Source organism: Sarcophilus harrisii, chromosome 5 (genome assembly GCF_902635505.1).
Source record: "Sarcophilus harrisii chromosome 5, mSarHar1.11, whole genome shotgun sequence".
Lineage (NCBI taxonomy): Eukaryota > Metazoa > Chordata > Mammalia > Dasyuromorphia > Dasyuridae > Sarcophilus > Sarcophilus harrisii.
Genome location: NC_045430.1, coordinates 28,808,177 through 28,835,982, shown reverse-complemented (window position 1 = coordinate 28,835,982; position 27,806 = coordinate 28,808,177). Strand labels below are relative to the sequence as shown.

Below are 27,806 nucleotides of genomic sequence, written 5' to 3'. Positions count from 1 at the left end.
GAGTATTTTTCATTTGATTTATATAGCCAGAATTTTCCCTGAAACTGTGAACTATTTTATTTTATTTCATTTTTGTTTAAATTTATTTTTCTTTTTATATTCATTTTAAGTAAAATTAAAAAAAAATTTTTTTATAAAAGATGTTAAAAATAAAAATAGTGTACACAGTAAAATGGCGACCTACAAACTGACAGAATGATGCTGGTTACAGAAATTCTTGGTGCTTAGGCTTTTACAACATTATATAGAGTAGCATGACCAAAGAGCCTTCAGATTTATGAGATTGAGATAAGGTGGAACATACTCCCCCAACATGGATTTAATCTTCCCAAGTTAAGTAAGTCATTCTTTATTTTATAGTTTATTTCTGATTGTCATTTCCAAAGGCTAAGAAAGAAAAGCTGCATTTTAAACTAAAATGAAAATCACTGACATATATATATATATATATATATATATATATATATATATATATATATATATTTTTAACTACATAGAGGTAGATCTTTGGGATAAACTTTTTTTTTTCCATGATATTACTTTGCTTCATTCTGCATTGACCAATTATTTCGTTTGCTTTTGCCTATAATAGAGTACAGTGGTACAGCATTCTTAAATTATTGAAAGGAAGGAAGCCTTTTTAGTATCTACTAAGAAATATATCACATCAGCAACTACCAAGAGCTAAGTAAAAGAAAAATAAAAAACTCTAAATGTATGCTGGTATGGAAATGAGCATATGGAGGTGCCATTTTTCACTTATTCAACAGGTATTTATTGATGCCTTCAGTGCTCAAGGCCATTTCCAGAATAGTAATTACTTTCTGGTAAAGAAGTATTTGTATGTGTCTATTTTAATTTTAAAGTATAAGAGACTTAGCAAAGATATTTTCTTTCATGGGTTGCATAGTTTGTGAATATGCTTTCCTTTATGATTGTAAAAATAGATGGTATATTTGTTGACTTGGATATTAATAGGTATTCAGTCTCTAAAATATGTAAATCTGTGATCTCATCCCTTTTAAGCATTCCTTCCTATAAGGAGAATCTCATCTTATATTGAGAACTTTGTTCATTCCTTCCTGTAAATATGTCTGGGGGCTCTGTCCCATGTATATGGACTTTACCTTTGACATTGTGGGGTGATAGTGGAGTACTCAACCCATTCACCACATTTTTGCTCTCACATGATCAGCCCTTGTTTCTCATTGTTTGAGGTGATGGGTACTTTTAGAAATGACTAAATAGTCATTTTATTTTGGCTCTGGATGTCTATATTATCCCCATAAATCCTGATTGTTACAGGGGAAATTACTAATCATTAAAAAATCCAATGAAATACCATTTCAGCTCACTTAAGAAAAAATTGTGTTTTTCCCCCCAATATAGTATTAAATGATTTTTGCTAGGATTTGAAATTAATTTATGTATTATAGTTATTTTTAAGAATTATAAATTAGTGCTGTTGAATTAGTACTTTTTAAAAAATTGTTTAATAATGACAACACTCCTGAGGAAGTAAAAAAAGTACAGTCTAATTATTCATTTGTTTTGGCTCTGGACTTTTCAGAGCCAAGTTCCATTAGTTACTTCTTTCCAGAAGATTTTTTATTTTTAAACAGGGGCAAACTATAACATTCTAAATGAGAGGACAAGTGTTTCACAGAACATTTCTCATCATGTTAATTAATAATTTTTGTCATGTGAATAATCTTAGAGCTTGTGTGAAGAAACAGAGAGACCATAGGCCATTTAAACAAATTCATTATACTAAGAGTAAATTTACATGTAACTTTTTAAAAAAATATTTATTGTTTAAACCATTGTTATTACTGTGTTTTGAGTAAACTTTAAAAAGGTTAAGTGGTAAATCTTGAAATTATGCATAGTTCTTGAGATTTATAAGAATCCTTTGTGTATTCATGAAGGTCCCTTAGTAGGCTTCATGATAGAAATTTGGATTAAATGAAGTAACATCTAAATTGAGTGACATACCTTGAAGTGGGAAAATGCTGCTGCTATAACAACTACTGTTGTTTTTATTATTATCATTACTGTTACTTAGCATGGGTATTCTTTTGCTATTAATGATACTTGGCAGGATCACTCCCTGTCATGAAAACAAACAATTGGGTACTTGGGATGTTTATCCTAGAAAAGAGAATCCTTCAGGAGAGAGAGAAAACCTTAAAGGTATCTTCATATATTTGAATGATGGTTGTGTAAAGAAAGATCACATTTATACTGCTTGACTCTTGAGGGAAGAAAAACTGAGGTTACTGGGCCAAAAGTAGATAGATTTTGGCTAAGTAAAGAAATATTTCCATGTGACAGTTGCTGTTTGCAGGTAGTAAGTTCCTTATTACTGTAGGTATTTAAACAGAAACCAAATTACCATTTTTGGATGAGATTAATGTTTGGGGAATTCATGCTTCAAAATTCTGTCCTAATTTGGAGAGTCTGTATTTCTTTGATGCTTTTTGATGAATAACAGAAACTTATATCAGTTTAATATTTTTTGAGGTTTTTCTACCTGCTCCCCCTTCTCCACAATTTTTTTTTTAAATTTTACTCAGCAATAAGATATTGTATCTATGTGCAAACACCTTACAATCTTAGATATTTTTACAAAAAATGTTTTTATACTAAAGGATAAACAACAGTTTTTGTTAGTGAAAAAAAAAAAAGATAGATTTTATTAAATGCCTACTGGAAATTCTTCCTTTGGTTTGGGTGGTTCAAACTTTTCTCTAACATCTTTTAAACTTCTTTAAAAAGGTACCTTTTCTAAAGAGCTGTCTCCTTTTATTCTGGAATCTATGTGGTTTGTATCTGCAACAGTTATGACGACTATGACAGTTAGCTCGTTGCACAGATTTTTGTCTTACATCTAGAAATGGACTTTTTTGCAAAAATGTTTGTTGGAAGTTTGGTCACTAATAGTTTTAGAAAAACCAGATTGCTGAAACTTGACAGGTTGTTGATATACTCCTATTTAAGGCATCTTATTTTGGCCAAACTTGTGGATCATGGCTTTTGATTCCTGGTTCTCCTGGAGGTCTCTGGCTGGCACTAATTTTGTAAATAATTGGGTTCCATAGTTTCTTATCAGATAATATTAAGAAACAAGTGATCTACCAACAGGATTTGGGAGCATGAGAGCAACTGTGATCATTCTTCAGCATCTTCTGTATTTCTCCTCTAAGAATGTACTAAAGCCTCTTCCTTTCCTAGAGTCAACCACTACTATTAACTAAGTCATTTAGCAACTTTGACTTTCTGGAACATAGTTACAGATACATAAAATAGGAAAGTTTTTTAAAATAGAAAAAAGCAGACAGGGGCACTAAGAGTCCAAAACAGGTACCTGAGCACCTGCCTTAAATTAGTCTTTCTTCTACGATAGTGGGGGCGGGCCCTAAGCTCCCTTCAGAACCCATTTGTGGCTATATATCCAAATTATCTGTGTTTCCTGTCCAGAATAATAATGTGATGACAGATTTTCAAGGAAAGGTTAAATAGCACCCAATATTCCAAACAAGAGAAGGAAATTATATTTTCTGGCCAGGATTTTAATCAGAAATGGTTAGGATAAACAGTATCATGGTCCTTGAAAGAGTAAGCTTCCACTCTCTTAAAATCTCAACTTTATAGAACTCAAAAGATGCTGGAGAAATGGGACCTTACTCTCTGTGCTTCCTTGTACTAATGTTTGTGTTGTTCTTGGTGAAACCATGCCATTTCTAAATGCCACATTGCCAGAACACAGGTAAAATTGGTCACTTTTTGAACTCAGATCTAGCTTCTAATTCCACATAATGGAAAACTTGATTTTATATTATCTTTTTTTCTTAAGGCTTGCCTCGCAGCACAAATCCAGATGTTGTTCCATCTAGAGACTCAGAATATGGGAAGAATTCAGATCTCTCCAGCTTTGATGATTCTGGAGGGAGAAGTAGTTTAGGGGACCTTTTCTCACCTGTGAGAGATGGTAAGTCTTTTGTTCACATTTTGGAGGTCTTTTTTATTAATTGTAATCAGAAAACTTTAGTAGATGAAGTTGCACTGCAACTTTGATTATTCCTTCTTCACATCTTTGGAACATGGCAAAAGACTGATTGATATAGGGATTGAGGTAAAGAAACATTTGGAATTATTTTTTCACACAATTTTGAGTTCCTTAAAAGATTTTCTTCTTGGTATGTTATATTTGTTGGAACAAAATATTAATAGAATATTTTTATACAGTTACTGACATAGTCCTGGAATTATAGGTCTAGGACCGGAGGAGTCTCAGAGGTCATCTAGATCAACTCCTTCATTTTACAGAGGAGGAAACTGATCAAGACAAGGGAGGTGATTTGATCCAGATCACAGAAGTCACAAGTAGCAGAGCCCTGATTGTCTTGTACTAAGAGGCAAGAAGATCAAACCACAATGGCTCACTTGACTAGAGTCCTTTCCTTATTTTGGTTTCAGGAATAATTCAAGGATCATCTCCACCTTCCAGAGAAGGAAAACTAGCTCAGAGAAATGAAAGAACTTTACTAGGGTCACATGATAAAAGTCAGAGTGAGGCTTTCTTCCCAGTTCTTATAGCTAGCCAAGTCACTGTTTCATACTATCTGTCAAGATCACTTCTAATTCTATTTCCTTGTTTGTAAAACACTGTTAATGATGTTTGATCCCTTTTTACAACTCTCCAAAAGAGTTTTTATGAATGTTTCGTAAATGGTGAAGTGATATAAACATAGGTGATACTCAGGTATATATTTGTTTAACTACTTCACATATGTTGTCATTTGATTCTCAGAACAGTAAGATTGAAAAAAATAACCTTATTAAATTACAAAATATCTGGATGAGGGTGCATGATCTGCCAAATCTAATAAAATGCAACCTGGAAATAAATATAAAGTCCCTCATATGGCTTTAGAAGACCATACAAGTTGTAGTTTGGAGGAAAATCTATCTTTACAGGTTATTGTTGTCATTATTGTTCAATTTTACAGTCATGTCTGACTCTTTGTGTGACCCCATTTGGGGTTATCTTGGCAAAGATACTGGAGTGATTGTCATTTCATTATCCAGCTCATTTTACAGATGAGGAAATTGAGGTAAATGGGCTTAGATCACACAGCTAGTAAGTGTCTGAGTCTCGATTTGAGCTCAGATTTTTCCAAGCCCTGTGTTCTCTCCATTGTGCCACTTAGCTGCCCTACCCATACAGCAATTATTATCAAAAAGATCTTTGGGGTATAGTGAATTACAAGCTTAATATGGTTGAATCATAATCATAGCTAGTATTTCTAAAGTGCATTAACTTTTCCAAGGCTTCTTGCACATATTATAGCATTTGTATCTTATGAGGTGCACAGTTGATTTGCCCTGAGGAACCCAAGTCTTCTGCAACCCTCAACCATAAAGTAAAAATTAGTGAAATTTCTTGGCTCCATTAACAGAACTCTAGAAGTAGAATGAAGGAGATAACAGTCCTTTTTCTGTCCTGTCCTTACTAGACCTCTTTGGGAATACTTTGTTTAGTTTTAGATACCACATCTTAGAGTGTGTTGTCCAGAAGAAGGTAGCTATGAAGAATAAGTGCATGTAACATTTTATTAATCATTTGTAGTATGCAAAGTACTGTTCAAGCAAAGCATTGGGGATTTAAATAGAATAGAGGATCCCAGCTCTCAAGAAGGTTTCAGGAACAGGTCAGATATGAAGGCCTCATAGTCTTTAGAGTATAGCTCCAAAGAGACGGCCATACCTCTTCTTTAAAGTTCTTTTCACTGAGAAAATCATCTCACTTTCTGATGTTAAATATTCTGACCATGCCTAGGGTTTTGGCAACTTGAATTTCTCTCATTGGTCTTTAGCAGCTGTGGCTGGAGCCCCTACAGGAGCAGTTCCCAGCTGCCTTTGCACAGGGATTCCTTCTCTGGGTCATGAGTGGGCACTGAACTGGAAGCATTGCTGTTTCCAAACTCTTGGATTCAGGGTTCCAGGTTTTCTTCATGAGAGTCTAAGAAGAGAATGCTGGTCAAGGTGGTAGGGTGGTAGTTTTAGGAGTAATAGTAGTCTCTGCCTCAGGGTGCCTTGCTGCTTCATCTAGGCTGCCATGTCTGCACCGTGTGTTGCAGTTGGTTGTCATTTGGTGAGGGTGGCCAGCCTCTTCTCCAGAGTGACTTCCTCATTTGGTGGCTTTGAGGTCTGGTGGCAGAGGGGAATGGGTGGGATTGGGAGTAGTGATGCTGCTTTCAGTAATATGTTAATCTGCTTATTAATGGCAGTGGGTCAGTAGTAGTTTTTGGTGTTGACAAGTAAAGTGAACTCTTTTTCTACAACAATTTCTTCCTACAATGATGGCTATAGAGGATAGGCTAGTAGCTCTCATGATTTGGAGGGGCATTGGTGTTCCTGAGGCTCTTGGTATGAAGGAAAATGATTGTCAGTAAGGTTGGTTGTAGTGAGGGGAATTGAAGCTTCCTGGCACATGCTCTCCCTTAGTGTTTCTCTTTGCTTTCAGTATCCTGACCTGTCTGCTAATGTGAGTGACATATATTTGGCAATTGGTTGAAGTGGCTGGCTCTGTCTTTAGGAGGGGCTTCCCTAGGTGACGGCTTTGTACTATAACCCATAATAATGGTCTGGGTGCTTCTGCTACTCTCAGAGTTTTTATGATAATATGTTGATTCATATGACATTGTTTTGAAGAACCAGCTAAAAGGATATTTTAGAGAAGAAAACCTTTGCAGGGTTGGATATGGGACATGATTTCTTTTGCCTTTCAAAATTTAAAATATTTTCACATAAAAGAAGGTTGCATCTTAATCTACTTGGCTATAAAGGGAAGAACTAGCACCAGTAAATAAAAGCTTATGGAGAGGCAGATTTTGTGATCCACTTCAGGAAATGCTCATCACTGGAATTACTCAAGTCAGTGATGTTATAGAAGTAATTTATTACTTAGGAAATAGGCTGGATTATGTGATTTGTAAGGCTCCTTCCAGCTCTGTGGTTTTAAATTTTACTTTAGGTGCATTAGATAAGGCAGTATCTTAATAGATAAAGTAGATGTAGAAATTGAGGTACAAATGGACAGATTATATATCCAATACAAGATTGTAAATATTAGCCTAGAAGCTAATGTCAGCTGTTAAGTGTTTTGTAACAAAATTGAGCTAGTTCTTCTGATTTGTAATTCTTGACAGGGTAAAATTTGACTTGCAGTATTATTTTTTGAGGCCATATAGTGTACTGACCAGTGATCTAATTACACCTGGATTTACACAATGTTTGACTTGTAAGAGATTATGATATTAGGTAGTAGAGAACACACACATAATTTGCAACTTACTTAAAAATCTTTAAGAAATTGTTCACATTTTAATTTTGTGGGGAGAAATTTATTTTTGATTTTTTTCTGTTTTTAATTTCCTATTTTTCTAGTTTGTTGATTTCTGGAATACATAAAAAGTCATTCTTGAAAGTGCCTTTCCTCAATTTTGTTATTCCCTTGAGCCAAGAACCATCCCATCTCTCTTCATTTAAAGTGGGGAGCATGGGGGGGAAAGGGAAAACCTTTTTTTCTGTCAAGGCCATTTGGATATTTATAACATCATTTACGGGCCATACAAAATTATCAACTGACATAACCCAAGCAATGGAAGCTTGTTGTACCTGTGGTTGCCTTAGCAAATGATTTTGTGGGCCTTATACAGCCTATGGACCATACGTTTCCTACCGCTGACTTATAGATACTACCAAAATTCTGAAAGAAATCCTCAATTACAGATGATGTTGAGACCTGTTGATGTAAATGACATGCACACAAATGCACAAGCTGTGAGAACCTGTGAAAGCAGGGCAAAGGAGTGATCACTTGTCAGTCAGCTTGCATTGAAGGGAAGAAAGACGCATTTTTATATTACCTACCTGTGCTAGTTACTGTGCCTACTTTCTGCAGACACCATGCATACAATATTCCATTTATATAGCACATATTTTACCAGCATTTTTACCACTGTGTATCATTGATATAGCATTTACTATGTGCCAATCACTGTGCTTACCATATGCTATTATATAGTACCTAGTATGTACCCAGTACTGTGGGCACAAGGGATAGAAATACAAAAGAATCAAAATATCTGTACTTCAGGGACCTTATATTTTATTAAGGGGAAGACAGTATATGCATATACAGGATAAATATATAAAGAGAAGGTAGTTTAGAGAGAGAGGGAGGAGCAGTTTAAGGGCTCAGGAAAGACTTCATATAGAAAAGGGACTCAGTCTCTTTTAGCTCATGGTCTAGCCTGTGGAACTCTTCTCAGAAAATTGTTTTAAAATGTAGAACAGAAAATAAATAAGATTACAAGGGAAATAAATTATATTGAAATAGTTATCAAAATATTTTTTAATACATAAATTCATTTATTCCAGGTCAAGACCTATTGGTTGAACTACATCTTGAAGGAACAAAAAGATTCTTTGAGGAGATGAGGGAGTGCATTTAGGACATGAGCCAGCCATTGTAGAAGTATGAAGTATGAGGAAAGACAAGGAATTCAGTGTGACTGGATCATTGACTGCCCAAAGAGGGGTGTGGTGGGACCAGATTGTAAGGGTTTGAAAGACTAGGTAGAATTATATTTGATTATAGAGGAGGGTGAATACAGTCAGGGCCACACTAAGAAAGGTCACTAGCAGCTGTGTGTTGTAGCATATGGAATATAGAGAGAGTTGAGAAGTGGAGAACAATTTGGAGGCTATTAAAAAAAAAAAGTAAGAGGATGGCCAGTGTGTTCCAGACATGAGAGTCATTTGCACATAGACATAGGAGTAAAAGAACCTGAAAGAACCATGAGTAATCAGTATTTCTGGAATGTGGAGTATTTACATACTCCACAGTATGGGGAGGGGAGAGAGGGGGAAGAGGGAAGAAAGTTGTCAAGTGGTTGGAAAAGTAGATTGGAGCTGTTTAGTAAAGGACCTAAAAGCCAACTTGAAGAGGGGTTTACCTTTGGAAGAAGGAACTCACAGAAGTTTCCTTCTTGGGGGAATGTCCTGCTAAGATTTTCACTTTTCAGAAAATTTTTTTGGGCAGTTACGTGGTATGGAAGGGTAAGAGATCATAGGTGGAGACCTGTTACATAGTTCAACATTAAATGATAAAGGCCTGAAATAGGCAAATGATTTTGTGGGCGTGACAGAAAAGAAGTGAGAGGAGAGGGCAGGTGTGAGAATTTCAGAAGTAGCATTGGAGTTTCCACTTGCTTCCCTCCCCAGGTGGTGGAGTTAGACATTAGGGTTAGAGTCTAAATTTTGTGCACTGATTGCTATCAGCATGAAATGCGAGTCCCAGACTTCAAAGCTACAGTTGCTATGTCAGATGAGCAGTTCAGAGACTTCAATCTTTTTAGCTACAGAGTGAAATATATTTCACTCAGAATTCTTTTTATCACTGATGGGAAGGGGACCCTTTGCAGATCATCATCCTGAGGCCCTCTTTGTGGATGAGATGTTGAGATGAGTACAGGCCTTTCAGCTTGTAGATAAGCTCAGCTCTAAGCTGCATATCTAGAGGAGAAAGGGATATTTCTCTAAGCAGAAGGGAGCTGCTCTGTGCCAGCCACTCTGGGGAAACTGACTTAACTTGTCTTGCTGTACAGAAGAACAAACAAATGCTCACTTCTTTGACGGTGCCCTTAAACAACAAGACCTTCATTTGTAGTCTGGGCCAAGACAATGTAATGTGGCACTCAAGCAACCCAGCAGCTGGATTAGAAATGCTGTCTTCTCTCTCGCTAGTGACCAAGGGCTTTGTTAACAAGGATTGTTCCATAGTTGGATCTTGAGTCTCAAAAGTTATTTGACAGTTTTATAGCTCACTTAAATTAGTCCTGAGAATAACAGCAACAACAAAAGGAAGTAGAGTCAATTAAGATTTATTGGATGTGGTTCAGAAGAAAAAAGGAAGAAGTTAAGGTTTTGAGGTGAAGTTTTAAGCTTGGGTAATTTGGAAATCACCAGTAGTAGAAATTCAGAAGTTGGGAAGAAAAAAAGGTTGTTTTTTTTTTTCCCCCTCATAATGAGATAAAAATTCAGTCAGATATTTTGACATGTCAGTATAATATTACTAGGTAGAGCTATCTAAACATTTGGGTATGTACTCAGGAAAGATTAAAAATGGATAAATAAGAGCAGCTAGGTGCATAGAGCACCACCTCTGAAGTCAGAAAGACCTGTGTTCAAATCTGGTCTCAGACACTTAACACTTCCTGGCTGTGTGACCCTGGGCAAGTCACTTAACCCCAATTGCCTCAGTCAAAAAAAAAAAAAAGGGATAAATAGATTTGGTAGCTGTCTATAGATGGGATATTTAAAGCTATCAGAATATTGAGAAAAGTCAAGGTACTGAGTGTTACCCTATTCTTCCTGGAAGTTTACCCATTAATAGGAAGAGAGAATATATAAAATGCTAGTTTATGAGATAAGACTTGACCATATTTACAAGATGTAGATTAGAGAAGGAGACACTGAAAATTAGAGAGGGAATGTTGGTGCTACAGGAGGGGGCCAGATCAAGGATACAAGGATTGAAGGGTTAGCTTCCTCAAATAGGGAGGGGCTGCCTCATCCATAGGAGATAATGGATGAGGACTTAACAAGAAACTGCAGGTTTTGGTGATTGAAGATTAGTGAGTTTACAGTGGATGACTTCAGTCTTTTCAGTAAAATAGATTTTCTATTTAGAGAGAGGTGACCATGGTAGCAAATGTGATGACTTGAGAAAAGAGGTTTAATACACCGTGATTCAATTAGAATTGAATGAAAGGATTACTAGATTGGATGTACTCACTTGCTACCAAATTGATGTTCATAATTTCACAGAACTCATGATATTATCTCCCTGTTAACCTTCAGTGGCTACCCATTGCCTAACAAAGAAAACCAATATTGTAACTTTCAAATTTTTCTATAAACTAACCGTACTCCTTTGAAGCCTTATTTCACTTGTTTCTTCATATTCCCTGTGTTTCAACTCAGCCATCCAATTTGTTTGAATTGAGTTTTGACTGTGGAGAAGGGAGATAGTTTGGCAGATGGGAGGCGGGAGACTGCTCACATCCTACACAGTACATGTTAAAGAGAAGTCATCGAGTCTGGGGAAAAAAAGAAGAAAAAGACAGCAAGTTTCCTTAACTCAAAGAAAGGGACCAGGCAGGGTAGGGACCCACAGTGAACATCATATTGTTTAAAATAATAATTTACAGTCTGAGTAAAATGTACTGCTTAGGTAGTAGACTGAAATGCAGACTGAGAAACATATTTTTGGACCTGAACAATAAAGGAATTTGTTTTGTTTGACTATACGTGTTTGTAAATAGTGGTTTTTGTTTCAGAGGTAAGAGGATGAGAAAAGGCAGATCTTTGTTTGGAAATAAAATGAAATTTAATTTAAAAATAAAAAAATATTTTTTGTACTTGTATAATTTTTTAAAATGAATTTTGAAATATTTTCACTCATAATTTTTCTTGGTCTTTCCATAACTATTTGAAATAGGCAGGCTAAGTATCATTATTCCCATTTTATGGGGAGGGTGAAACTGAGGTATAAAGAAGCCATGACTTTCCCAGGTTACTCGTGGGTGTGTAATGAGTCAGGATTAGAACACATTTCTCCTGACCTTTAAGATCCATCTTTTAAATGCCCTATTTAAATGAACCTTCATGTAGAAAAGAAGAAATGCACATTGAGAAAAGTAGGGAATGATTCATATACTGACAGAGTTGCATAGAGTAAGTTCACTTTTACTTAAATGTTCTTTGTTCCAAAGGGAGTTTTATTTGGATAGCCTGGTAAATGAGTCTGATCTATGATAAAATAAATTATTGATTATGGAAGAAACTGAGCAGGCATGGTCAAGTTTTGTTTGGATTTGGGATTTCTTTTTAGGTATTATCTTGTAGCTTAGCTACTGCTTGAAGAATTGAAGAGGGAAAGTGTCAACACTAATCCTTTCCTTGTCTTCTGTTAATTTTCTTTTTTGTTCCCCTTAAGAGGCTTCCTGATGAATAGATGGGAACGAAGCTTTGATTTTATTTTCATTTTTTTTCTTTACTGTATAATTTTTATAGATGCTGCTGTCCACAAGGCAAGTGAGGACTCAATTGCCCGAGGAGATGGTAGGAACTTTTGCAATACTTTTTTCCCCCACCTCAATAGTGAGGACTTTTATGAGAGATTTATATTAAAGATGTCATATATAAATATGACATGTGAAGTCAATTATTTTCTTTCTTATTTTTTATAATTTGTTTCTTAACCAGTCTTTTATGGAATGGAGTATAGATTATAGTACATAGCTATTGTGTACAAAAGAAATCTTTTTCCTTTCTTTTCAGGCATAGACTTTCTCCCACAATTAAATGCGATGTTTCCAGCAAGAAAACAACCATCAAATACAAACACACCAGTATCACATGTTAGCTCTCTTCATGTCTCTATGGACTTCCCACTTACAGAAGAGAATGAAAGCCAAGATGCCACAACTGAGAGTAAGAAGATGCAGCTAGGAAAACAGGAATCAAAGGAACCCTTAAAACAGGTATCTTTGCAGGAGAATTTCCATCAGGTTGGTGTTTTTGTTTTTGTTTTTGTTTTTTGGGGGGCAGGAAGGGGTCTCTTTTTATAAACAGTAAGCATAGTGCATTTCAATACTTAACCACATCTATTTTATAGTTTTGGCTAATGGTCCTTTGATGCAGGTTAAGACCTTTTTTGCATCTTTAGTCTTCGTGAATTTCTTTGACCAAAATGATTCACCACCTCCTGGTCCATCTCTGGTGCTGAGTTAGCAAGGCTAACTCTCAGCTGGAAAGCATATAGTCTATCTTTGAGTCCATCTCCAAGTTTCTTGTGCTTTGTAAAAATCTGACAGAACTTACGCACCACCAATAGAATGTTAAGAAATTCAGAGCTGCCTCCACTACGTAACTTTTGGTATAAAAACTCATTATTTGACAAAAACTGCTAGGAAAACTGGAAAACAGTATGGCAGAAACTAGGTATTGACTATCATCTCACATCATGTATCAAGATAAGGTCAAAATGGGTACACAATTTACACATAAAGAGTTATAGCATAAGCACATTAGGAGAACATGGAATAGTTTATCTGTCAGAACTATGGCTAAGGGAAGAATTTAGGATCAAACAAGATATAGAGAACATTATGAAATTCAAAATTTTGATTACATTAAATTAAAAAGATTTTATATAAACAAAGGCTTCATTTCTAAAATATATAGAGAACTGAATCAAAATTATAAGAATACAGGTCATTCCGCAATTGATAAGTAGTCAGAGGATATGAAAAGTTTTCAGAGAATTCAAAGGTATTTATATTCATATAAAAAAAAATGCTCAATCACTATTGATTAGAGAGGTGCAAATTAAAACAACTCTGAAGGTAACACCTTACAACTTTCAGATTGACTAATTTTTTTTTAAATTCCTTTAAAAACAAAATGCTTTATAACTGAATATCAGATAATTCTTCATACACATTCATTGGAATTTATATCCATTGGAACATGAAATACCAATTCACTTAAATAATTTAGCCTAAGGTATATAGCAAATCAGTGGTACTAAAATTAGATTCTATTTTACTTGACTTTAAAAACCATTTTATTTTCTACAAGAATTTGCTTCTTCATCAGAGGTGGAACTAGTAAACATTATATGGAAAAGCCAATGAGTTATAGTTAAATAGTCACACAGTAGAATATGATTTTTTTATTCATATAAAAAGCACCTTGATAGTCTCAAATTACTATTAAGATATTTTATAATATAATATGTATTACATATATAATAAATAACTTTTTATACCCTATTTTCCAATAGTGATTTCAATAAGGCCCACCATAATAAATTCCTTCTAACAATAACAAAACTAACAAATATACCCCTTATACTCCAGTTCAGTTGATTACTGAGAACATGGAGTAATACTTCATTTTTACTTTTAGGGACTTCCATGGATAGAATATGTAACCTTCTATACCTGTACTCTACCACTTCTCTCCTGAAAGGAGGGAAGCAGTCAATATATAAGTTGTTCAAGAAGAATGAAAATGCCACTTGAATTGCTTTAACATCTAGATATTTATGAGACTAGTCAAATGTACACCTTTATTCTTACAAGGAATCCTGTTTTGTCAGATTGTATTTCTATTGAAAGTGATATTTAGTAATAAATGTTCAGGATGACTGAATTTTTCTTTATTGGGCTGTCAAAAACAGTCTGTCTTTGTATTTGTTGAGAAAGTCTGTGTTCTAACATTTTATTAAGATTTATCTTGATAATTGGCCCAAATACTACTTTTCTTTTGACTTTTTTTTACTTCTCTCCTACTTCTCCAGAGTAGACAAAAATCTGTTAATATAGGTTAAAATAATATAAATTTTAAAAAGGTTAGTATATGTTTTTTAAAAATTGGATGCTACAAATAATATTGCTAAAATTGATTTTTATTGTAAATTTGAAGCTTGCCAAGTTCATCTCCTCTGGTGCTGAATCTGGAAATCTGAATACCTCTCCAGCACCCAATGCAGCAAGAAGTCCTGAGAAAACAGAAAGGCCAGAGAGAGAAATTCAAGGCCATTTGACACATGAATTCCCAATCAATGGAACTACCATAGCTAGTAAGTGCATAAAGCTGCTTATTGATGTCTTTTTTATGTTTACACAGATTCAAAAGTTTTAGAAATTTAATTTTAAAAGTATAAATAAATAAAGATCACTGAGTGTGGAAAAGAGGTGTAGGATGTATAGTAGTTAGGCTTTTTCATATTCTCTCTTTTAAAAAATAAACATTTAAATATTTCACAAGTATGTATTTAGGTTTAGTACATATGTCAAAGGGGACTTTGTTTTCAGTTTTTGGAAGAATATGAAAAGAAATTACTATTGATGAATCAGGAAATATGACTATTATTTCATTCCATTTTCCAGCAATCAACTTCTGTATGGTGATTCCAATGCACTTGAGTCTTTTTCCAGATGTGATTCAGATGTAGCTTGACTATGTAACTCTTGTAATCTTGGAGTTTATAATCATGAATGGAAGGGAATGCTGGCCATCATGAGACATGTACCTTAGACTGTAGGAAAAGCAGCAAAAGTGATTGGTATCACCACCACCAGTGACTGCAAAAGAAAAAAGGATGGATGGTTTAAGGTTTATTATCAGAAATAGCTAATGATCAAATTATTAAAAGTTCCATGCAATCAAAATATCAAATTCCAATAGGAGACTAATGGGTAAGAAAAGACAAGACTCCAAAGAGACATGGCTGCATGGGGGATTCTCCTGTGGACTCAGATTTTAGAGGGACACAGGAAGGCAGTGAGGAACATGGCTGCAAGGACAGGCTCGGGAAAGCCAAGGACTGGAATGATCCAACACTTGTGAAAGACACGAAGGCCCCAAAAGGGCCTTTTCAGGGTAGTCAGATCAAGGAAGGAAGAGGTTCCCTTTTGGGAATAATGGCTAAATATTAACAAATGACAGAAGAGGCAAAGCTGGGCATCCCCAGTTTTCATTTATCTTCTCCAGGAGGAGGACAGAGTGGGACAAGCAAGAGAGCCCTGGGAGAGGGGCTCAGAGGCCAAGCCAGGCAGGATGCTGGTCATCGTCAGGGTGAGCAATGTTTGAGGAGTGCTGTAGTTATCACATGCGATTCTCATAACAGTCCTGTGAGGCAGAGACTCTTTATCATTCCCATTTTACACATGAGAAAATCGAGGCTGAGGGACTTCGCCCAGGGTCACCTAGTAAATGGATAAGACAGTATTTCAATTTCTGTCAGTATTTCAGCTGATTCTATATGTCCCCTTATCTATTGATCTGCCTGCTTGCCTGGATGAGAAGAGCACATAGCTGCTTAATATAAATTTATCTCAGAGAAATAGAATGTTGAAACAAGGAAGGTATTTGGTCCCAAATAAGTTATTTAGTGATTTTTTGCTAAATGAATGGTTTGTGAAGGTTACAGAGGGAAGTAGTGTTTGCTCAAAGCCATCTTTGGGCACATTAGTGACCAGTTGTAACATCAGTGGGAGAAATTATTTAAGGGAAGACAGAAGAAACAGACTCTGGGGATTCAAGGCTGTGAGAGGCTGGGAGGGAATGATGTGGGGCAGTGGGAAGAACAGGGGTCTGGCATCAGCACCTGAATTCAGATCGTACTTTGACACTTAGTCCCATGAGACTTTGAGCGAGATGCTTCACAATCCTGAGCCTTGGGAACGTTGATCATAAAATCAGAGAATTGCACTAAGGGTTTTCCGTGGTCCCTTCTAGTTCTTGATCTGTAGTCCTATGAAGGTGAAAGAATGGCATGGGCAAGCAAGGGATGAAAAAACCCCAACAGCCAACCCTTGGACCTTAAGGAATAGATTGGCAAGCTCTTTCCACAGAGGCCAGAGCTTAGACTCGTTAAGCCAGGAACAAATTTTCCTGCTGCAAGAGCTGATAACCATTATACCCCAAGCATCCTAGTGGATGTGTCCATGACACAAAAGATTAAGCACCCCGATTTTGACTGAAACATTTATAAAGGAAAGTTTTTTTTTTAATTCCTAAAATCCCACAATTCTTCATTAAGGCCATACCAGAATAATGTCATTTCCTCTCTTGATAGTATTACTCGTCTAATAGATCAGAGAAATACTGTAACTTGGGTACACCTATCTTTCAGGTAACCATTTGATATTCTCCAATGCCATCCTTGAGAATAATGTGAAAAAATATAGACCAGACAACAGTATAGTATTCTCAACAGTATAGAATTACCAACCCCACAGTAGTCATTATTAGGCTTTTGGCCTGCAGGCAGGTCTCTAGCAGAATGCTCTAAGGACCTGTCCTGACCCTATACTGGTCAGCATTTTTATGGGGAACTTGAAAACTGTCAGAAATAGCAGATTTGCAGATAACACAATTCAAGGAGGGGAGGGATCATTAAAATGTGTGAGATATTCAGGTTCCAAAAAGAACTTAACAATGTACTCTAATGAAATTTATTAGGGATAAGTCTTTCCCTTGGAATTGAAGAATTTCCTGTACAAGTGGGAGGTATTGCTATGAACCAGTTTGTGTAGAAGCAAATTAGGATGTTTATTGGATTGTAATCTCAATGTATGACAGCACATGGTTTGGCAACTTCTTAAATGGCATGGTGGCCACAATGAAGGGCAGGATAATTCTTTTTTCTTACAAGGTCAGAACACATCGGGAGCATTGTGTACCATTCTAAGTGCCACATTTTAGGAAAGGACATTGATAAGTTTAGAGATGTGCTTCTAGGATGGTGAGAGGTAGCAATCATGTCACAAAAGGATCAATAGAATGGTTTGGTAATGTTACACTTTCGGTGCTCCAAGTTAAGAGAGGAAATGAAAAATGCCTTCAAGTAATTAAAGGGTTGTCCTGTGGAAAAGGTTCTGTTTATTGTTTGACAGAAGGCAAAACTGATAATGTATAGGAATTGAAGAGTTTTTTGATGATAGAGTTAAACTTTCTAACAATTGGCAATAGCCAAACTCAAACAGAAAAAGAGGTATTGATTGGATTTCTCTTCACTCAAGGTTTTCAAGTAGGGGTTGATTTGTTAGTCATTGGAGATGTTATAGATGGACTTCCCATTCAGATGAATTTTTGAAGTGGAAACATTGAGTCTAGAAAAGGGAAAACTTGGAGTGCAGTAATAGTAGTCTGAAAACATAGGAATAGCTGATAAATGTGGTTGACTGACTTATTAAGTTGTTTAAAAAGTAAAATTTACTTTTTATGGCTCAAGAACCAATAATTTTAGGGAGGTAAATTGAACTCAGTAAATAAACAAAAACTTCTCTAAAAATTAGGACTATTTAAAATGGATTAAGCTGCTTTATGAAATCACCTATTATTGCTGATCACCTATTATTTGTCACAGAGAAGATTCTTGTGTGGATAAGAGTTTGATTAGATCATGTCAAAGGTCAGTTCCAGCCCAGGATGCTACAGTGTGTGTCATATATAACATGAATCTGACTTGAATCCTTAGAAGGATTTAGCTATAAGAATTTTAGCTACCAGATGTTGTTTATGATTAGATGGCTTATTAGATGGCTTTACAACAATTTATGGAATGATTCTTAGAACCATTCCACATATTTATCTGTAATATAGTTTTCTGAGAAGGGGAAATTTTGACATTTAAATCCATGAACCAAAAAATGTATAACTTAATCACATTTAAAGACGTCAGGAAAAATGTTAGCTAAACATTCAGTTGTCCCTTAGCAATAAATTATTTACTATGACTAAATATGATGTTCTTGTGTATTTTGACTTTTATTCATCCTCTTTCTGGGTGTTGGTCTAATAATTTTAAAAGCATTTTAGCCCATTTTTCTCCTAGCTATATTTACTTATCTTCACACACATATATTCTCTTGTGGCTGAACTATAACCAACTTGTTATGTTTGTTTGATGTAAGATAGATAAATGGTTCATAGAAATTTTAAGATAAATCCCCTTGTCATGTATTATCACATTATTCAGTTGGCAATTTATAAATATAGATAAATGACTGCTAGAAGTAATATAATAGAAAGTTCCTGGGATCTATTTTAGAAACATTTTCCTTCCTAAATGTCATAAAACTTAGTTTTTTCTCTAGTTTTTCAAGTATGTATTTGCCAAATATATATATATTTTTTAATATCTGATTGTGTTTTGGTCTATTTTAGATCCAAAGTTAACATCTTCTGTCACTTCTGGAGTTGCCAATTCACTTTCAGAAAAAATAGCAGATACCATTGGAAGCAACAGATCAAATATACCGCTGACATCTGTTCAAATCCATTTTATCCAGAACATGATACAGGACACACTGGATGACTTTAGGTATTATCTAATAAAATTATTTTCCCTATTCTTGACTTGTTGTTTTCTTGTTAATTGCACAAGTAAATTATAATTAAAATGCAGTGACTAGTACTTTGAAGTTTCTGCTTTGAGTCCTGAAGTGAAAAATTTGAATGTGATTTTTCAGTAAGACTTTAGCAGACATGGAGTAGTTTATCACATTGACCTCAGCCTTTTTTGCATTTACTGATTATCATGCAGTAAGAAGCTCATTCATTCAGTACAGCTAGTGGACTACTTAGCCGCTGCATTTTGGCAGTTAGGCTGTTGGTTTGGATGTTTTTGTAACAAAATTAAGTTGGCAAAATTGGAAAAATAATACAAGGTTCCTTAAATATAAGACTTGTAGATTGTCTCTCAAATATACCATTTATTATACAGTAGAGAAATACATTTTCAAAAACAATTATGAGATTTGCATCCTGTGAATAGTACACATGTGTTTGTAATTTGGTGGGGTCCCTAATTTTTCTTTCCCAAGCATTTAATTTTCATTTTTTTTCTCATACTACTGGAAAGTTTAGAAAGTAATTTGTTAGATGTGGTTCTACAACCTTCTCAATGTCTTTTCTCTAGCATTTGAAACTGTTTAATTAATGAGTTGGTTGCCTTTTTTTTTTTTTTTTTTTTAATCTTACACAGCTTTTTAACAGCTCTCAAAGTTCATGATGGATTAACATTGGCAAGGTATTTGTAGAGCTCTAGTAGTCGTCTGTTGAGATGTATTGTTTTAAGAGTCATAATAAGAAAGCTTATACTGGATATGTGAGCATCCTAAAGGAAAATGATGAAAGGTCTATAGATTTTAAATGTTTCCACAGAGGAGAGGAGGGGGTAGGTGATATTTCAATAGCCAGGAAGTTGTGAGAGCTAGATAAATAGGAAAGGCTATCTTGATTTTGTAATTTTTGTCCCTGGGGCCAGGGAAGCCTCCATCACTGTTTGGAGACTTCTTCTTTTCTTAAAAGCTCTACGTAAGTGAGTACTTTTACATGAAATATTTTCTGATTCCTCCTAGCTGCTATGTATGGCTTTCCCTACCCTCCTCCTTAAAAAAAATGTGACTTTATATTTATTTTGAATGTATTTCATATATATATACATTTTCCTCACATGATAGGATGTAAGCTTTTTGAGGACAGGGACTATTTTATAGTTAGTCAAAAAGCCTTTATGAAGAGTGCCTGGCATTGTGTGCGCTTAGATACTGAGAGACAAAAACCACTTCTTGTCTTTGTGTCACCAAATATTTATTGATTGGTCAGCCTACAGTTTAGTTTTTGTTTGAATGTAAATTTCTGAGGCTAACAATATTCGTAGTTGTTGGTCATAATTAATTTTTTATAAAGAAAAAACTTATTCATAGTAATGTTTTTCTTTGCATGGATAGCTAAATGTTTATTCTTCTCCCTTCCCTCCCTCAGCTACTCATCCCTCCTCGGGCAAGAGAAAAGTGATATTCATTTTGTACTGGGTACATTTTATTGGTAATGGAGGACCCTTAGAGGTCATCTCTAGTCCTGGATTTCCTGAAGCTGATGCTCTTAAGACAAGTGATTGTCATGACATTCTCTAAAATCATGAGGTGCCAGGGACAGTGGTGATGGGAATGTATCTGTGCAGTTAGAACATCTGAGAACCCTTGACATAATTGAGACTTAGCTTGGATGAACTTTGACAACTTCTCAGTTGTAGATTATATATTTTTAATATACTTAGCAGATATCCAACTTTTAGTTCATTCCATCATAGTTGTTGTCTTCAGTTGTTTGGTTGATGGCATTTTCTTTTATTCTTCTGCCCACAAAATAATTTAACCAAATTAATTTGATATGGAAATCCATTTTCCTGAGCCTCCCTCAGTTTTATCCTCCTGCTTTCACCTTTTTTAATGATTGTGAATGGGCAGCCCTGTTATTTGAAAAATAAACTATGAAGATTTCAACTTATTCAAATTCAATAATTTAAAGTAGTTAATCTGACCCACATTTAATGATATTTATTGTTGGTATGCTGCATGGAAATTAAATATAAGTAAGTATAATTGAAAATAATTATTTTAATTTTTACCCAACAAAAGTATCTCTGCAGTCATAATATTTTTTGAACCAATTTACTCTTCCCATTTCTTAGAGCTAGGTGTTAATTTGTTGTAGGCAGAAGAGGCAAGTTTTGGGATGTGGGGAAGGCTGGCATCTGTAGGGGAAAGTTGCAGTTTGAGGTTTTGCCCTGAGAGGAATGTAAAATGTAAATGTTTTACTGAGGTTCTAGTGGTAAGAGCGGAAAGGGTGGTTTTCAGCTAACTCTTGGCAGGTTCTTCTCTATATGCCTGGCTTTTGAGATGAGAGACAGAAAGCAGATGAGCAAGTCAGAACTCTCTCTCTCCCTCTTTCTCCTTCCCTCTCCCTCTCTTTCCCTCTCTCCCTCTTTTTCCCTCCCTCCCTCTACCTCTTTCTCTTCACCTCTCTTTCTCCCTCTCTCTCTCCCTCCCTCCCTCCCTCTCCCTCTTTCATCCCTCCTTCTTTCCCTCCCTCTCTCTCCCCCTTTCTCTCTCCCCCCCCCTCTCTCTACCTCCCTCCCTCTTTCTCTCTCTCTCCCTCTCTCCCTTCCTCCTCCTTTGTCTCTCTCTCTTCTCTCCCCTCTCTTTCACATGGATATATATTCATACATACATCTGCACATGCACATGATTTCAACCAAGCCTCTTGAAGGTAGAGATTAGAGCCTCTTATTTGTATTGGCTTAGCTTAGTACTTCCATACATTGCCTTGTATTTAATAGATACTCTACAAGTATTTGTTAAATGAATCCATATGAAATGTGTCTCTAAAATGTAGTGATAAACAGGCCAAATTAGATGAGTTCCTGTTTATTATCTGAACATGGGCCACTTGGTCTGTAGTTAGTTAGGCATGTATAGAATTTATCATTTTGGTCCTCTTTGAGAATAAAGGACAAACAACTTTTTTTTTTTTTTTTAATTTAATAGCCTTTTATTTACAGGATATATACATGGGTAACTTTACAGCATTAACAATTACCAAACCTCTTGTTCCAATTTTTCACCTCTTACCCCCCCACCCCCTCCCCTAGATGGCGATGACCAGTAGATGGTTAAATATATTAAAATATAACTTAGATACACAATAAGTATACATGACCAAAACATTATTTTGCTGTACAAAAAGAATCAGACTCTGAAATATTGTACAATTAGCTTGTGAAGGAAATCAAAAATGCAGGTGTGCATAAATATAGGGATTGGGAATTCAATGTAATGGTTTTTAGTCATCTCCCAGAGTTCTTTTTCTGGGCATAGCTAGTTCAGTTCATTACTGCTCCATTAGAAATGATTTGGTTGATCTCGTTGCTGAGGATGGCCTGGTCCATCAGAACTGGTCATCATATAGTATTGTTGTTGAAGTATATAATGATCTCCTAGTCCTGCTCATTTCACTCAGCATCAGTTCGTGTAAGTCTCTCCAGGCCTTTCTGAAATCATCCTGTTGGTCATTTCTTACAGAACAGTAATATAAGGACAAACAACTTAACTCCATTACAGAGAAGTCTAAATTCTGCTTTGTAGAATACTTCCAAAAAAATTTCTTCTACTAATTACTCCCACTCCCCATTTACAGCAGAGATCATACATATTTTTTTGACCCAGCTTGTTGACAATCCTGTAGGAATCAATATACTGAAATGGCTTTGAACTAAAGTGGGTACCATTAAAAATGGCATGAAGACAAGAAGTTGGTTGGTAGATAACTTTTTAAGATATAATGAATTGACTTTCCTGTGTTATGTTCTTCTTGTTCTCCTAGGGAAGCATGTCATCGTGACATTGTAAATTTGCAAGTGGAGATGATTAAACAGTTCCATATGCAATTGGTATGTACTGCAAATGTTGTATAAAAATGTACTCTGAGAAGCTGGAAAGTTAACAAGTCTATCAAAAGGGAATCTACAATTATTTTTTACTTAACTGTTCGATCTAGTTGCTCAATTATCTAAGGAGTAATGGGAGATTAAATAACTGATTTTTAAATTGACCAGTTACATTTTTTGAATTGTTTAAAGAAATGAATATGCGAACATAGTTAAATGTTTGTTGTTTTGTTTTGTTTTTCTTGTTTTTACACATTCATCCTTTTAGAAGAATATGCCTTAAAAGCTCCTAAATTTATAGGAAACTCAACAGTTTCAATTGCATTTCTTTTAACGCAATGTACAAAGGATAACTTGAATACAGAAGAACTCATGTTATCCATTTGAAAGAAAGGGAATCATGATAGGAAAAATTATCAACTCAAAGTGCAGATTATCAAATCAATTTTCACTATTGATTTTGTTCCCCTCTAGAATGAAATGCATTCCTTACTTGAAAGGTACTCAGTCAATGAAAGTTTAGTAGCTGAAATTGAAAGACTACGAGAAGAGAACAAAAAACTTCGGACCAATTTTTAAAAGCTATACTTGGAAATGTTGGTTTTGTCATTTGGAATGGCCTTGGCAGCACAGAAATATTCTGACTCAGTATTGTTTTCATGATTTCTGAAGAGTTGTGAGTCTTTTTTTTTTTTTTTACTTAAACTGTAGATTGTCGATCACCACTATATTTCAATTGACTGCTCTAAAAAAATTGTATTTTTGTGATGAAACTGTAAAAAATGCCTTTTGCAAAATAGGAAAGTTCATAGGATGTTTATTCCACTGAAACTTCAATTGTATACACTAAGTGCCTCTTTTCATAAGAAAAAAAATTTGCAGAAAATGATATTTTATGTAGGTTTCTCACAGTTCTATTTTTGATTAACAAATTGCCTTCTAATTTTTTGTCTGCTCAAACTTAGACATTTGGGATGTCCTGCTTTTTCTAAAATTCGTTTTAATATGACAGTTGAAATTGTTAAGCGATTAGTTTATAAAATACAGAATTGATTAGTGATTAGTTCATTACTAGGCCAAAGCAGAACATGACCATTATTTATTATTCTCTCTGTTGTGAAAAATTAAAATTTTGGGATTTCATATTAAAACTATTGCATTTATTGTAAGAGTGTTGTACTTAATAACTTCTGCTATTGGTTTTTATAGGTCAAGTTACTTCGATAAATGAGCTATTTGAGAGTTTTATAAAATCTTCCTTTCTTTATTGGCATCACAGGAGTTAATGTGCTGAATTATTTTATGAAGGTTCAGTGAACATGATTAGACCTGTAATCAGTGGAGACTTCATTGGTGACTACTACTTAGATGTCTTTGTAACAACAGTAGGCGAGACTTTATTAAACACTGAATGTGTACTGGGTACTGTGCTAGTTTGCAAGTGACACAAAAGGCAATTGGAAATAATAGCTTCTGCCTGTCCTCAAGGAGTTTACATTCTACTGAAACAACCTAATTTACTCTAAGGATGAGACAAACTAAAAAATTCTCAATATATTTTTGTACAAGATGAAATTTTAGTTAGACTAAAGAAAAGGCAACACAGTGTTTCTTATTCAGGAAACACTAAATCTATGAAAAAATTTAACAAAATATAGAGTTCTCATTTCTTTATTTGTTCTTTCTTTGATTACATTCAAATGTACATCCTTTTGGTGAAACACACAGACAGACACACCCACACTTATGCCCGCATGGGCACGACACATATATACACCCATGCAGAGGCACTTAAAGACTACTCTTCATTAAATAATTTCAGAAGAACTAAGTGATGACAAACAGCATGGGAGGAAGTTAAAAGAAATACAGTATTATTCAGCTTGTCTGGTAGCTGCTAAAAGTTTTATATTACTATCAAATAACTTTTAGAAGTACCTTAGAACTATTTGATTACATGCCCAAATGATTCAGGTTTTTATTAATGTTTAAGTTGCATTTGAAGTATAATGACAAGTACAAATTATAAAATCATAACATTGAAAATATCAATTTTCTAAATAAGAAAAATTCAAATAACTAGAATGAAGTCATACATATAATGAATATACAAATTTGCAGTAAAGTTTTCTATATTTTACTCCAAATATAAAAGGGTTTATTTTTAAAATTATTTCTGTATCATTTTTCAGCAGTTTATATGTGTGTAGAGTTTTTTTTTTTTTTTTTTTTTTACTGACTTTGCAGCAGAAATCTTTGGCAGTGTTCAATGCCAAACAAATGCATATATTTTTAACATTGGTATAGATGGATTTCTAGGCTGTTCAAACTACAATATCATCAGTATAAATGAGATTTGTAATTGCATCACTTCTTTGTTCCAAAGATTGTAAATTATATATATCTGATAGGTAGTTTCCTTTTAGATTTTTTTAAAACTGAGATGAAAATGAAAGGCACCCAAAAAAATAACATGAACATAACTAGTGAGCAATAGTTTAACGATATGACAGATGAAATTTTAAGTGACAAATATTTAATAAATGTAAATTGTACTAATAACTATAAATAAAATTAAGGAATACAGTATTGTTCGTTTTCTCAGTATGATTTTTAAATATTAAAGAACAAAAAGGATGTTAATACAGTGACTTTTAGCCACAAAAATGGTTTTACTACCTGCTGCAATATTTTACTAAAGTAATCTTTCAGACAGGTAAGGAAAACTTAAAAATTAGCATATTGTATATTACTACACATTGCAAAAATATTTTAGTCACAGTCTTCCAAATCTGCATGATGTTTTAAATGCCCAGTGGGTGCATAGATATTGAATGGAAACCTGCTGTTAACTTGGTGCACATTTATCTAGAGTCTTACATCCTTGTTGCTTGGTAAGGGCGATGCCCTTTTATACATAAGGGAAAAGGGCCAGAAAAGTTAAGTTGACTCAGTCCCTTATTTATCGTAGAGTCTGGGTATTTTCTTTCCCTCATCTGGACAGTGTTCTGTATGGTGAAGGCTATCAGAGGGTGCCACAGTGCAAAAGAGCACTGGGCCTGGAGTCCCAAAGCTCTGAATTCAAATCTGTTCTCTGACATGTGTGACCTGGGTCAGTCACTTCCCCTCCATATGCTTCAGTTTCCTCAACTAGAAAATGGGGATGATAATTATATCAATTTCCCAGAGTTGTTGTGAGGATCAACTGAGATAATTATTTGTAGAGCGCTTAGCATATAAGTAGGTAGTCTATATATATGCTGCTGTTATCATTATTATTGTTATGATTGTAAATTACTAGAGTATATTTTTTAATTAAAGCTTTTTAGTTTTTAAAAGATATGCATGGATAATTTTTCAACATGAACTTTTGCAAAACCTTGTGTTCCAATTCCCCCCCCCCCTTATCCCCACCCCTTCCCTAGATAGCAAGTAATCGAATATATGTTAAACTTGGTAAAAATATATGTTAGTCCAATATATGCATATATATTTATACAATTATCTTGCTGCACAAGAAAAATCAAATCAAAAAGGGAAAAAAATGAGAAAGAAAAAAAAATGCAAGCAAACAACAAAAAGTGAAAATGTTATATTGTGGTCCACACTCAGTTCCCATAGTCCTCTTTCTCTGAGTAGATGACTCTCTTCATCACAAGGTCATTGAAACTGGTCTGAATCGTCTCATTGTTGAGAAGTGCCATGTCCATCAGAATTGATCATCATATAATCTTGCTGTTGCTGTGTACCACGATCTCCTGATTCTGCTCACGTCACTTAACATCAATTCATGTAAGTCTCTCCAGGCCTCTCTGAAATCATCCTGCTGATCATTTCTTATAGAACAATAATATTCCATAACATTCATATACCATAATTTATTCAGCCATTCTCCAACTGATGGGCAGCCACTAAGTTTCCAATTTCTTGTCACTACAAAGAGGGCTGCCACAAACATTTTTGCACATGTGGGTCCCTTTCCCTCCTTTAAGGGCTCCTTGGGATATAAGCCCAGGAGTAACACTGCTGGATCAAAGGTTATGCACAGTTTGATAACTCTTTGGGCATAGTTCCAAATTGTATCTTAGTTTGCATTTCTCTGATAAAAAGTGATTTCGGGCACCTTTGCATATAACTAGAAATAGCTTCCATTTCTTCATCTGAAAATTTTCTGTTCATATTCTTTGACCATTTATCAGTTGGAGAGTGGCTTGAATTATAAATTTGAGTCAATTCTCTCTATATAATTTTAGAAATGGGGCCTTTTTCAGAACCTTTGAATGTAAAAATGTTTTCAATTTAACGTAATAAAAATTATCTTTTTTTTGTTCGATAATGATTTCCATTTCTTCTTTGGCCACAAATTCATTCCTTCTCCACAGATCTGAGAGGTAAACTATATTTTGTTCTTCTAATTTGTTTTTTAATATCACTATGTCTACATCAAAAATTTGACCTTATCTTTATAGGGTATTGGGTGTGGGTCAATGCCTAGTTTCTGCCATACTACTAGACTATTTTAGATGGCACTTTCCCACACATCTCTAAATATTAGGCTATGAAGGTAGTTTAAGAAGTATAGTATTGATCTTAGAGATTATTGTCACATTTCTATGCTTTATTATTAGATACTTAAATACAAGAAAATGAAATAAGATTATAGGATAACTATGATTTCCTTATTAGTTTCAGAATGAACTTGTTGGTTGAGGTATTGGTGGGAGTGGGGGGTTGAGAAGTTTCTTTTCTAGTTTTTATATTTTGTTTTAGAGTAGTTAGAAGAAAAACTGAAAATATTCTTTAAAACATAAGTTTTCTACTGCTTTGTAAAATGTTGAATACTTTTTTTTTTTTAAGAACAAAGCGTGAGTAACCACTTTTCCTGAAAAAATACCCCAGTAATAGAAGTATTATATCTTGAAAA

The 27,806-nt window shown here is 34.7% G+C and overlaps 1 protein-coding gene across 4 annotated transcripts in view; it reads left to right on the top strand.

Annotated features, from left to right (window-relative positions):
- Nucleotides 1–26,205, top strand: part of NEDD1 (NEDD1 gamma-tubulin ring complex targeting factor) — a 63,669-nt gene extending 37,464 nt beyond the window's left edge. For 2 of the 4 annotated variants that reach the window (XM_031940414.1, XM_012550572.3), the window contains exons 9-15: nt 3,857–3,991; nt 12,148–12,195; nt 12,415–12,644; nt 14,566–14,722; nt 18,817–18,973; nt 22,819–22,885; nt 23,357–26,205. In XM_031940414.1, the coding sequence (XP_031796274.1) occupies nt 3,857–3,991; nt 12,148–12,195; nt 12,415–12,644; nt 14,566–14,722; nt 18,817–18,973; nt 22,819–22,885; nt 23,357–23,461 (899 nt within the window). In that variant the 3' untranslated portion in view covers nt 23,462–26,205. Of the gene's footprint in view, nt 1–3,856; nt 3,992–12,147; nt 12,196–12,414; nt 12,645–14,565; nt 14,723–15,636; nt 16,196–18,816; nt 18,974–22,818; nt 22,886–23,356 lie in introns of those variants that run through there. The other 2 variants (XM_031940415.1, XM_031940413.1) reach the window with 2 other exon arrangements.
- Nucleotides 26,206–27,806: the final 1,601 nt, after the last annotated feature.